This window comes from Eptesicus fuscus, chromosome 14, assembly GCF_027574615.1.
Source record: "Eptesicus fuscus isolate TK198812 chromosome 14, DD_ASM_mEF_20220401, whole genome shotgun sequence".
NCBI lineage: Eukaryota > Metazoa > Chordata > Mammalia > Chiroptera > Vespertilionidae > Eptesicus > Eptesicus fuscus.
The window spans coordinates 41,548,438-41,560,918 of NC_072486.1; the positions used below are offsets into that span (position 1 = coordinate 41,548,438).

The 12,481-nt window shown below is 32.7% G+C and overlaps 1 protein-coding gene across 3 annotated transcripts in view; it reads right to left on the reverse strand.

Moving 5' to 3' along the window:
* Positions 1-2,175: 2,175 nt before the first annotated feature.
* The window catches only part of NAMPT (nicotinamide phosphoribosyltransferase), a 36,638-nt gene continuing 26,332 nt past the window's right edge, over positions 2,176-12,481 (reverse strand). For 2 of the 3 annotated variants that reach the window (XM_028158852.2, XM_008149991.3), the window contains 4 exons: positions 11,068-11,187; positions 6,211-6,351; positions 4,922-5,056; positions 2,176-2,863 (listed from right to left, as the gene is read on the reverse strand). In XM_028158852.2, the coding sequence (XP_028014653.2) occupies positions 2,753-2,863; positions 4,922-5,056; positions 6,211-6,351; positions 11,068-11,187 (507 nt within the window). In that variant the 3' untranslated portion in view covers positions 2,176-2,752. The remainder of the gene's footprint in view (positions 2,864-4,921; positions 5,057-6,210; positions 6,352-11,067; positions 11,188-12,481) is intronic. The other variant, XM_028158841.2, reaches the window with a different exon arrangement.

Here is a 12,481-nt window from a genome sequence, read left to right on the forward strand (position 1 = left end):
TTATTGGAAGCACACAGTCAAGTTTAACATTTCACTAATAGAGCTAAACTTTATTTCCATGTTTATAAAATGTTTATCTATGATGCTGAATACATATATTAGAATTGACTTAACATACAACTTTGGAGAAAAACTGACATTCTCCACTGAATGGGTTAAAAAGGAATGTAAAACTACAAAATACTTGTTTAAGTGTTTAATTCTAAATATGGCAAACAGAACAATAAATACCTTGTCATTTTTCCTCTAATTTTCCAAATGATAAAATATTTTTTGTAACAATTTATATCAATAAAGGAAATAAGGGATAATCACTAAAACCACTTTAACTATAGAGTACAAATAAAGAGTCTTAATACAGAACACCTATCTCCTATTTAAAATAAGAATACTTTATATTATGAATTGAGAGGGATTAACCGATGTCAGCTGCACATCTAATGTCTTAAGGAAAGCCACACATGCCACTTGCTTTTGTCTGAAACAGGCTGATTTAAAGGGCGACACAGCAGAGTTCTATGTGGTACCTATGCTAACCATTGCTACTCAGAGTGGTGCTTAGTGATGGAAATTCAGGGTTAATCAGTTCCAAATGAGTAAGAGTGAACAGAATTAATCATCCCACCCCACAATCTATGGCCATATCCAAATGTACAGATTTTAGCATTCATTGAAAGTCTTAAAATAAAACTCCTCTAGATACTTTGAAATTGCTGATATTCACAGTACAAAAAGAATATTGCCTTTAGTTCAATTCCAGTGTTTAAACAAATTAAATCAAACTTACAGGTGGTATCAGTTATTTGTGATATAGTTTCTTTTAATTCTTTATAAGTCCCTTAGAGCACATTTTGTGAAAAGATTTAATTCTTTTTAATACTAATCTTTACTTAGATACATTTAAAATCATCTTAAAATTATTTTGTACCAGAAATTACAGGATGAAAACTTTTACTGAAAGTGAATAAAACTTAATATTCTCATTAAACAAGTGTTTAGAATCATCTGCAAAAACCTATATTTTTAATGTTATAAAAGATGTTTAATAAAGGTAACTCACCTCTCATTAGATTATTCTAAGAAAATACTAATAAAATACTTTCTCATGTAATTGTTCAGGACAGATGATTTATGGCTTTTCAATTTTTTAAATTTCACATTTAATCAGATTCTTAAATGAGAAAAGAAAGGATGAGAGACAAACTCCGTATCTACTTAACCTTCAACCTTCCCTGAAAATCAACATTTCTCTTAAAATTCAAGGCACAGTCCTAAAGGGCCAGATAAACATTTCAGGTTTCCGGGCCATGTGTTCACTATTGCAACTACTCAATTTCTGCTGCTGTCTGGGAAGGCAGCCCTAGACAAGATGTTATTTAACAACAACAAAAAAAAGCAGTCCAAATTTGGCCTTGGGCCTTAGTTGTCAACCTCTTGCTGCCTTAAAAGTGCAGACCTAAATATATACGAATCACCTACAAAACAAATGGTCTCCAGTCAGATGTGATGACTGACTCAGAATCTAGCAGATAATCACTCTAGAACATTTTGATGCTGAATACTTTGAATTTAGCCCATTTTCTTCTTTTGGTTAAGATTCTTCTATTTAAACTCATGTCATCATGCTTTTGACTGGGGATAATTCATCTTCATTTAAGAACTTGATGGAATATTATTTATTTAGGAATTCAGTTTAAAATAAATGATGTCCATACAATTTAATATTCAATTTAATTTTTAAAAAACTTAATGAAAATATAACAGAATCAAAAAATTTAAAATAAGTACACTCACTACCCATTCCAGTATTAAGTCATATCAACTATAGAATAGGAAAAATAAATTCAAAGTGTAATTATTTTAAAATACACTACTTCCACTTTTGTCAATATTTTACATTTATGTATACATTCTATAGCGGAAGCAGAAATTCTTTCTAAAAACATTATTTGACATATAAAACTGTAGTACAGGCCTTTCCAATTTGGCATTTCACTGGTACAATACAATGACCAACATATATAATCACTGTACAGTGCCTAGACATTCCAGTAAGAACCATTATTTTCTTAAATGTAGAATGATTAATATATATTCTACAAGGGGCAGTGAGGTTAGTAATTCTATAGGATGTGTCCCGACATAATTTTAAAATTCTACAATAACACAAACAACTTTGTTAAGGCCATGTTTTATTTGCTGATTAATGGACAAAAGGCAATGTAATTTATCTTCAAGTATTTTCTTGAAAGTCTGTGCTCATAAAAATCATGAAAAGTTGGAAAGACTGTTAAATCACTGAAACTTTAAATATATCGTACACAATCTTGTTTGTACAAAAATACAAGTTAAATATAAACATAAAGCAATCATGACAACTTTATGCAAATCTGTTTTATGTGATCTTTAGTTATATATAAAAGTTTCTCAGTTCTGTTGAGAAAAGATCAATACCAGATTAAATTACTATCTATTGGCAAAGGGCCCTAAAAAGCTTACTTTAGCATTAATCTTTTATGTGGTCAAGTGCATTGCCTAATTGAGATCACCTAAACACTGGGAAAAAAAAGAAAGGGCAGTATGTCCATAAACCAACAAATAATTTGGCTGTAATGTATCATAAAACAAAGAAACCCCACACATCTGTACAATGAACATTATGTATCACACACTCACCCACACTGGTGTATAGGTGCGTGCATGTACACGCACACACAGAGGCAAGGACACACACCCAGTCATAAAACAAAGCCTAATGAGGTGCTACTTCCAGTTCAATATTCAGCTTTGCATTTTTTCTTACTTCATCAAATGAATAACTTTTTGTCACCTTCCCATTCTTGAAGACAGTATGGAGAAGATCCTGCACAAATTTAACAATACTGAAGTTTAATGATTAGACTCTCAAGCAAAATACTTAAGCCTGGCTCATGAATTAGACTTCCTAGTCAAATACACAGAGATGTTGATGGTGTTCAAATTATGAAATAATTTTATACACGAAGAATGCTGGTGGAGCAGTCAGACAGCAAGGCACTATCTAAAATGGCTATGTAGAAATACTTAGCTTTTATGAAAAGGAATGATCTAGGCATTACATTCTTAAAAAAGTTGTCCTTAAAGGATAAACCAAAACACTTAGTTGACCTTTTTTTTTTTTTTTTTTTTCAGGTGCAAGATGCATTGCCTAGAACTATGGCTGTTGATAATTACCACTGACAGTACAACAAAGGAAACCTTCCCTTGTTCCTACCCAACAGGCTCAACACTAGGTTAATAAATGCATAAGCCTGGAGTTTAATAAAAACAAAAACAATTATTATTTCTTAAGTAATGCACAGTGACTGATTTTTACTTTGTGTATATCCAAAAGTCACTGATACAAGTAATGTATTTGATCCTGGCAAAGGTAGCAAAGACATACTAAGAAATCAGTACTAAATTCCCTTTTGAGTCCGGTAAAGCCACTCCGGTCTCACTAAGGAATTAACTACCTCTAATTTCTCTTTTAAAAATCTGTAAGTAATCTACCATGCTTAACTTTTCCATCTATTCTTAAGATTGTGATACGTAACATTATCTAATATTTTCGTCATTATGTTGTTTCATATCACACTGCTCTACATAATCTATCAAGAAATGGTGGTTCTTATTCTTAAATCAAAATTCTTAATTTTAAGTTAATTACTACCTTAAATATTCTAGAATATCATTCACATACTCTTAAAAATCAATGCCCTTTAAAAAAATAAGTTATGACTATGCCTTTAAAAAAATAATAGTTATGACTGTCTACAGTAATTCAGCGAAGTCCTGGTAGCTATAAGGGAAGGCTACTCAAAGGACAGTATTAACAGGCTATATAAAGGAATCTAATTCTAAAAGTTCGTTTAGAAACATATTTTAATTAAAGGTAACAAAATGTTTTTTCATTCTGGCTCAAAATCATAAAAGTAACAAGCAGAGTGTTAGATATGGTATAATGAATCTCAAGTACTAAATTAGTGTGTTTATATTTAATATAAACTTTTCTCTGAAAATATAAATATTCATGAGTAGTTTCCCTAAAACAATGAGTATGTTTTTAATCCAGTGTGTTAAGAATTAGAAATTTTATAATTTTTGAGTTCACAAATATAAATGTACTTTTGTATGTTAAAAGACCATTAGATCATATGGACTCCTTTAGCATAAGCATACTACGTATTTTTCCAATTTGATTGACCTGAATCAGAAAACTTGGTTAAGGCTAGGTTTCACTATTTATTCGTTATGTAATCTGAATCAAGTCATGTAGTTTTCACATTTCATACTACTAAGATAACATAATTTGCCTTTTTAGTCCATGGAGTTGCCCTGAGAATCAAATGAGACTACTAAAGAAAACCATCTAAGCTGGATTCTATTATTTTTTAAAATGGGATTATCTTTAGCATTTTAGAATTTGGATAAAATAAAAGCCCTTCTTTTTTCTGTTAAAATTACCAAAGTTTACTATAATATAAATAGCTATGAGAAGTGTAATAATAATATCCTTTAAGTATTCCTAACTATTCCTCTTCAGAAAAAATTGACTGCTAAAAAACACAGCTTGTTGAAGCTTAGCAGTAACAACCCTGCTGGTCACTATTTGGAAACACTTTTACTTTTTAAATGTTACAAAATATTTCACCCAATATATACAAGTCTCATATTTATGATCTAGCCATTTTTTGTTTTTCATCTTATTTTGGTAGGTTCAGTCAACTATTGTATATTTTAAAATAAAGCTACTTTGTCCTCAAAGAAAAAAATTGTTCTGATAATTTAAAATTTAAATACAACTAAAGCCTCCTTTCTTAATTTGGAGAGCCAAGCTACTACTGTTAAAAGGAGGAAAAAAAAAAAGGGCAAAACAAATCCAATCAGCATAGATACATACATGACCATATTCCTCGAGGTCTCCTTTTCCTTCCTCAAGTGTAACAAAATTTCCTGCTGGTGTTTTATGTAAAGATAATCGACCTTTTTTGGATCTTTTGTTGGGATCAGCAACTGGGTCCTTGAAGACATTAACCTTAAATCCAAATTCAGAAAGAAAAAAGATTAATCGTCAGTAATGGTCATTCAACTCCTATTAAAAAATAACCCTACATACATAATTTACAAATAAATTTTAAGGCAATTTTTAGGTATAATGAAACCAATCCACACCAGGTTTTTATAAACCAATCCTAGCCTGTGTTGGAGGACAGAGTGAGTTCTTTGTTAGGAAAAAAACAAAATACAAATCTTGGCTATTTTTTCTTACCAATGAAGATTACCTAATACTCCTTTTGTAGGAAATATTTAATGCTAACATGTGATCTTTAAGGTATCTCCTTTTATATCACACCTTATCTTTATACTGATCTAAGTATAGCACAGACATGCTATTGAAAAACAAATCTACGTCAACTCAATTATATAATCTGTGGCTCCAGAACTAGGATTTTACTAAGTATGGCTTTCCTATTTCATAACCTTTGCATTTTGTTACTTTTTACTCTATTATATTGTTACTGTCAGAAGCAAAATGATCTAGAGAACCTCAAGAGCAGTATGTTTGTTTCAAGATCAGAAAGGTAGGAGGCAAAACATAAGCAGCAGATGGTCAATCCCATAACTATCCAAAGAAAGATGGAGGTAAATAAAGCAGGGGACCAAACCAGGTATTCTTAGGAGAGTCTTCTCCACCTCACCCTTTGACCCACAGACTCTCAAGAGCTATGAAGCCTAGGGCGATTGTTGTTCAGTTGCCTAGCAGCCTGGGTTTCCCTATTCTAAGGCTACTAGAACATGATTCTGGTGTCACAACTCCAGTGTCATACTCTACCTCCCTAAAACACCGTTTTGATAGTGTTTACATGCTTGCTTATCGTTCATATACGATGGCTAGGTTAGCTGATGTTCATGTTCCAGATCAAATATGGTCAACTTTTTGATTCAAAGTTATATACAGAAGCAGTGGGAAATGACTGACCTGCATTGTCTTTTAATCTCTCATCTTATTTTTTCTGGTCTTGTTATTATCTAATGTCTCTTTCCTTTTTATTCAGGCAGTCAGTAATACCTGATAATATATTAATACTTCAGGACCATATTATCATTTGATTATTGCATTCAATAACTGCATTCTACCTAGATACATAAAAAAGGTACTAACACAAGAGTAAAAGTTAAAGGACATACCCCAAGGCCATTGGTTACAACATAACTACACTTAAAGGAACAATTCAAGAGATCTCTTGTTAATTTTTGTAGCAAAGCTCCACCAGAACCGAAGGCAATATTTTCAATACTCCATTTTTTTTGCTTCATGCCTTCTACAACCTAGAATATTAAAAAATAAAAACAAACAAAAACTAAGTAAACTGGAAAAGAAATGAGGTAATTTTCCATGAGTCATATTGATAAATAAAGCATCCTAGAGTTGTATTATAACATAGTGAATGATGAGATTAAGCATAGGCTTATACAAAACTATATCCCACATTTTCTTTTAAAAGCCCCACCTACCCCAAAAAGGACAAACTGAGGGATAAGTGTGGAGGGGAGGGATTTCATTCATAGTCCCTGAATTTGTGTTGTTGTCATCATTGTAACTGTGGTTAGGGTTGAGGAAATGAAGGAAATGAGAGAAAAAAATGGCTTTACATATGTAAGGTTACTTAAGTAAACTTATCTGTCTCCTATAGTTGTTGCCCAGATACCAGTAGGGACCTAGACATTTGCCCTGAATTTCTACATTCTAGGAATGACTAATCACTCCTAATAAATCTCAATACATGTTAGCACATGTCATAATGCATATCATATCTAATGGGGCATTTAAATAAATCAACAGATACTGGTGGAAAAACAATATAAAATACTCTCTCTTACATATCATTCAGATATTGGCAGAGTCATTTTAATTTTTTTTTAAAATATATTTTATTGATTTTTTACAGAGAGGAAGAGAGAGGGATAGAGAGCCAGAAACATCGATGAGAGAGAAACATCGATCAGCTGCCTCTTGCACACCCCCTACTGGGGATGTGCCCGCAACCAAGGTACATGCCTTGACCGGAATCGAACCCGGGACCCTTGAGTCCGCAGGCCGACGCTCTATCCACTGAGCCAAACCGGTTTCGGCGGCAGAGTCATTTTATTCTGGCTAGAACTCCAGTGCTGTAAGCAAAATTATGAATAGACTAGGCATTAACATTTATCATTGGATCACTTTTGGCAGAATGATGATCTACAAGCCACTAGAGAGACCTGAATGAACATATAGTTCTGGCAGCTAAAGTAGTTTTTTCAAGGGACACATAATTTGAAAGTTATATTAATTTATTAAGTCACATTATTATTGTCATTTATATTTCTTTTTCCTAAGTAGGGCTTATTTACCTAGCATGTCTTATTTGTGATAGAAGGTTGCAAGTTCAATTTAATTTCACGAGATGAGTCAAAAGGAAGTATTGGAAAATCTGGTTCCATTTTACTGAAACAGAACTTTCAGAAACGATTAGAAAACCGTAAGCAAATTTAATAGTTTTATGTAAATCATTAATATAAATTCACCATATTCCCCTCAAATACTAAGAGTCTTGACCTGACATCTATTATTTTCAACTCTGAACAATAAAAATATATAAACTCCAAGGACCTTCAACTTTTAACAATCTCACATTTAAAAAGGCAGATTTTTTCTTAAATCCCAACCATCTAATTCTACTGCTATATGTCAGGCATCACTATGAAAACATACACAATTTATTTTAAAGTGATTCCTTAGGCTATACATAAACTCAGTCTCATGTCTTTATTATTATATCAGAACCCAACAGTATCCAAAGGTTCTGGATTCAGATTTTTCATTGAAATAACTGTGAACAAAGTATAACTAAAACAATAATAAAATCTTTATAAAATAATATAAAATTAATACATGTTCCAGAAGAGTGAATTTCAATATGGGAGAAATGCAAAGAGTAGAAAAGAAACAGACAGATGGAGGGTAAGGTGGTTTAGTTAAAAACACATCACCCTAACCAGTGAGCAGTGGTTAGAACACTGACCAGAGCACCCAAGGGTCTTGAGTTCCATTCCAGGTCAAGGGTATGTACCTGGGTTGCAGGTTCAATCCCTGGCATACGGTAGGCAACCAATTAATGTGTCTCTCTCACATTGATGTTTCTGTTTCTCTCTCTCTCTCTCCCTCCCTACCTCACTCCCCCTCTCTCTAGAAAATCAGTGGGAAAAATATCGAGGATTAACAAGAAAAAATAGAGAAAATTGTTTCAGACCTGTCACATGATTTTAGATATGCCTCAGAAGCGTAAGAATGAGGAAATTACAAAGAACAGTAATCACCTAATGTCATATATCTGCATTTCTGGCTCAGTTACTTTAAGATATTCTTCCCATATAGCTGCACCAGAAGTTATAAAATTTAGACAATTTGGAGTTAAAGTTTAAGTGAATCGTTCTGTTAAGAGTACAGGAAATTTCAGAATTAGGGAAAAAACACACCACTACTTAAAAATATTTACAAGAAGGAAATCTGACTAGACATAAACTGACAAAATTTAACTGTTAGATACTACTCTTAATCTCCTATTTTATGCCCATGGTATTTAGATAAAAAAAATTAATGTACTCCTATCATTAAGATTTATATAAATCTTCTATTTAGTCTCTGGACCAAAGTTATGAGGGTCAAGGGACATTTCCTAGAAAGGACGAGAAAAGGTTTCTAGGGAAAGAACAGTAGGATATGCTACAGTGAAAGAAAAATGTTTCAACTATGTGGGACTTCACTTGCAAAGAAATCTTACCAATTTTGAGAATTTGGTATCATTTTAAGATCATTAATGAACTACTCCAATAGAAAGGTCTCCATGATAATCAAGATGACTGAATAGTTAACTGAGATACAAACAGAGAAGACAATCTGTTTTGTCCAACACAAGAGAATTCTGCCTCTTTTTGTAAATAAGCAGATTGATTTTGGTACACACAAACTAGGACATGCTTACACTGTAAACTTCATGGGGAAGACTGATGGTGAATAACAGTATAGAAAGTGAGGCTGATAGTCAATAAAAGAAGCCAATTGTTTGAAATTAAACAGATTTTTTTCATTTTGTCAAAATTAGTCATCTAATTTAGTACATAAACAATGCAAAACCACTAGGTGAATTATTCTTTCTCCTTCTAAAAACTTATTTGACCCACCTCCAATATGAAGAAAGCAGCTATCACCCTTTAGGTAAATCAACACGAGCACATTCACATTACACAAACTTCATTCTCTGATCATTTTCACCAATGCAAAGAGTATTTGTCTCAATATCTGACTTCTTGTTCATAGTTAAAAAGGGCAAAGGAAGAAAAGCCAATAGCTTCAGTTTTTTAAAGGAAGTTGGATTAACAAACCAACTTAAAGAGCTCACCACTGGAATAAGGAAGGGCAGATATAAGCAGTGGGAAGAGCACAGTACAATGGGTTTTCTGAAACGGGTACAGAACCCTGTCCGTTTCTTCATCTGAAAGGGGAATAAAGAAGGTTATCTGCTAACCTGCCTAAAATGTAGGAATTGGGTAATAGTTCTTATCTGATACCCAGATAAGAAACCTTTAATTCAGCTGAGCTAAGGAGACAACAGCAACTACATATGACAGCTGGGATTCCTATAATCATCCTCCTCACTGCAAACTTTTCTTCTTTCTCTTTCACATGAAAGCTCCTAATGTCCCAACACCAATGTCTTAGAGGAGTTTGGGGGCGTTTCCACTTTTCTTAGACAAAGCAGTTTGGGAGAGTTGGTGGAAGAAACCTCATTTCTGTTATTCCAAGAAATCTATTTCAGATACCTCCTTTTGGAACACTAAACGCACATTACCACAGAAATACTGTTTTGTTATATTCAGTAGTTCTTACTTTTAAGTGAACCTTTGGAAAACTATTTATAATGTGGATACTGATTTCACTGTAACTACACACCAAACTCTTTCAAACAGAAAAATCTTGGATAACTTGTGTCAGACAAATGGATGCCCCTGGAGATTGACATACATTAAAATGTCAGTGGCTACAATGGCAGACAGTCCATATTATGAAATTGGTGATATCCTTAACTTTTATGGAGTATATTTTATGAAATTATAGCTCTTTAGGAGCTTACTTGAGAATAAAAGTAGCAAAAGTTTTAATATAATGCACTATGTGGCTAAATCTAACAATAATAATTGATGACAGTTGAGGCTTAATTTAGAAGAGCTAACAAACCATTTTATAATTTTGAAAAAGCACATATTAATACCATTTGAGTTTCACATTGTTAGAGTATGTGAAGCTCCATTCTATTAAAACTGAGACCTATATGAACAGTGTCAAGGCTTTTGTTTTAATACAAGAAACATTCCTTGACTGGCACTTTCTTGTTTCTTAGTGATATTTTTCTTTCTTTCTTCTTTTTTGTTAATCCACACCAGAGGATATTTTTTCTATTGCTTTCAGAGAGTGGAAGGGAGAGATGGGGGAAGAGAGAAAGAAACATCGGTGTGAGAGAAACACACGAATTGGTTGCCTCCTACATGTGCCCCAAGCGGAGGCATGGAGTGAACTTGCAACCCAGGTACCTGCCCTTGACCGGGAATAGGACCTGTGACCCATTGGTGCTCGAGGGCCAACACTCTAACCACTGAGCAACACTAGCCAGGGCAATGATATTTCTTTAGGTTTGTCATCCAGGGTGGCCACTGAGAACTAGGAATATAAATGAGGTTTCATTGTTACTTTTAAGTTACCTGCCATGACATTTTGAATTTAATTAAAAAAGGTCCGCCACTTGTGTCTATAGATGCTTATGTCGTACAAATGGTTAAGTTACTATTATTTATAAAATGGAAGCAATTAGCAGAAAAGACATAGAGTATATCATTATAAACACTTAAGAAAAGAATCACAATTATGCTGAAATTATGTGTTGTTATCAAACTAATAAAAAGGAACTTAATTATGATTACCTTATTGGAACACTTAGTATAAACACGTACCTCTTGTAAGGTATTAATATCTACTCCATCTCCTTGAATAACTCGAAGATAAGGTGGCAGCAACTTGTAGCCCTTTGAGTTCTCAGTAATAGGAAATTTCTTACCCAAAATATCCAAAACCTGTACAGAAAAATACACAACCCAACAAAAAATAAAAGTGAAAAACAAGTGTAAAAGCTTTCCAAAGTTAAAAAGTGACTTTGCTTTGCTAGACAACCTTGAGAATATAATCAATTTACTTAAAAAATTTTACAACACTATGCATAAACCTTCTAAAATTTAGTCTCAATTCCTTTTATGTTATAGACATAGAACGTATTTTCTATCAAGTCATATTATACAGTCAAGTGGCTCAAACCATAAGATTTTTCCCTTACATCTATCAAATTATACAGATTCAGGAAAAGAACCCACCCCAAACATCTTAACATTAGGAGCTTAAAACAGTAAATATAATAGTTTTAAAAGGTATAGAAAACACAATTTATCATGATTATACTTTTGATTTTCATTTATTCTGCTTGTGCCCAATAGTTTTATTTGATTTAATTTTGATAAAATAAAAATCTATTTGAATTACAAAGTTCAGAGAAATATATGCAGGCAAAGCTGGAAATTAAACTCATATAACCCAGTTTCGCTGAAGTTCCCATTAGTTAAAGATGACACCCATTTTTTAAGCCAAATTGCATAATATGCAAATCATACCACTCATTCATTAACTACTAAAAGTTTTATAGCAGCTGAAATACCTAAACACTGATTTAAAATTTCTCAGAAAGCTTGGCCAGAGATTCAAAAGACCTATCAGACAGTTTTTCTCCCCAACAATCATTCCCTTTTCCTAAAGAAATTGATTTAAGATTCTAACAATGCATAGATTCCATATTGATGACTTAGGTTATTTTTAAAACTAGGTCTACACATTTTTTTTTTTAAATTAGGTAACAGGTAAAACATGAAACCTGTTAAGTTTGCTAAAACCAAATCTGTAAATATTTCAGGCTAAGATGATTTTAAGATTGGTCTATTATTAATAGGATAGGAAAAGACTTCCTTGATTCTATATCCCCCTTTCTTAAGGGGTATTTTATTATCTAATTATTAGATGGGAAACTGGGGTAAAGTGAGAAGGTGACAATGGATAGTTGGCTTATTTTACACGTTGTGTGACCTTGAGCAAGTTACTTTAACCTCTCTATCTAAATCTGTTTGTCTATAAAAAAGAGAATGTAATATTTATCAGAGTTTTCATAGAGATTAAGTGACACAGCTTAAGAAAAGCATCTAACAATATTTTTCTAGTAGGATCAAAGAACCTGCTCTTATTTAGTGCTTTTCAAAGAAGGCAAACCAAGTCCTGAACACTAAACATAGACAATACTGCTACATTGATGATCGAAGTATCTTTAAA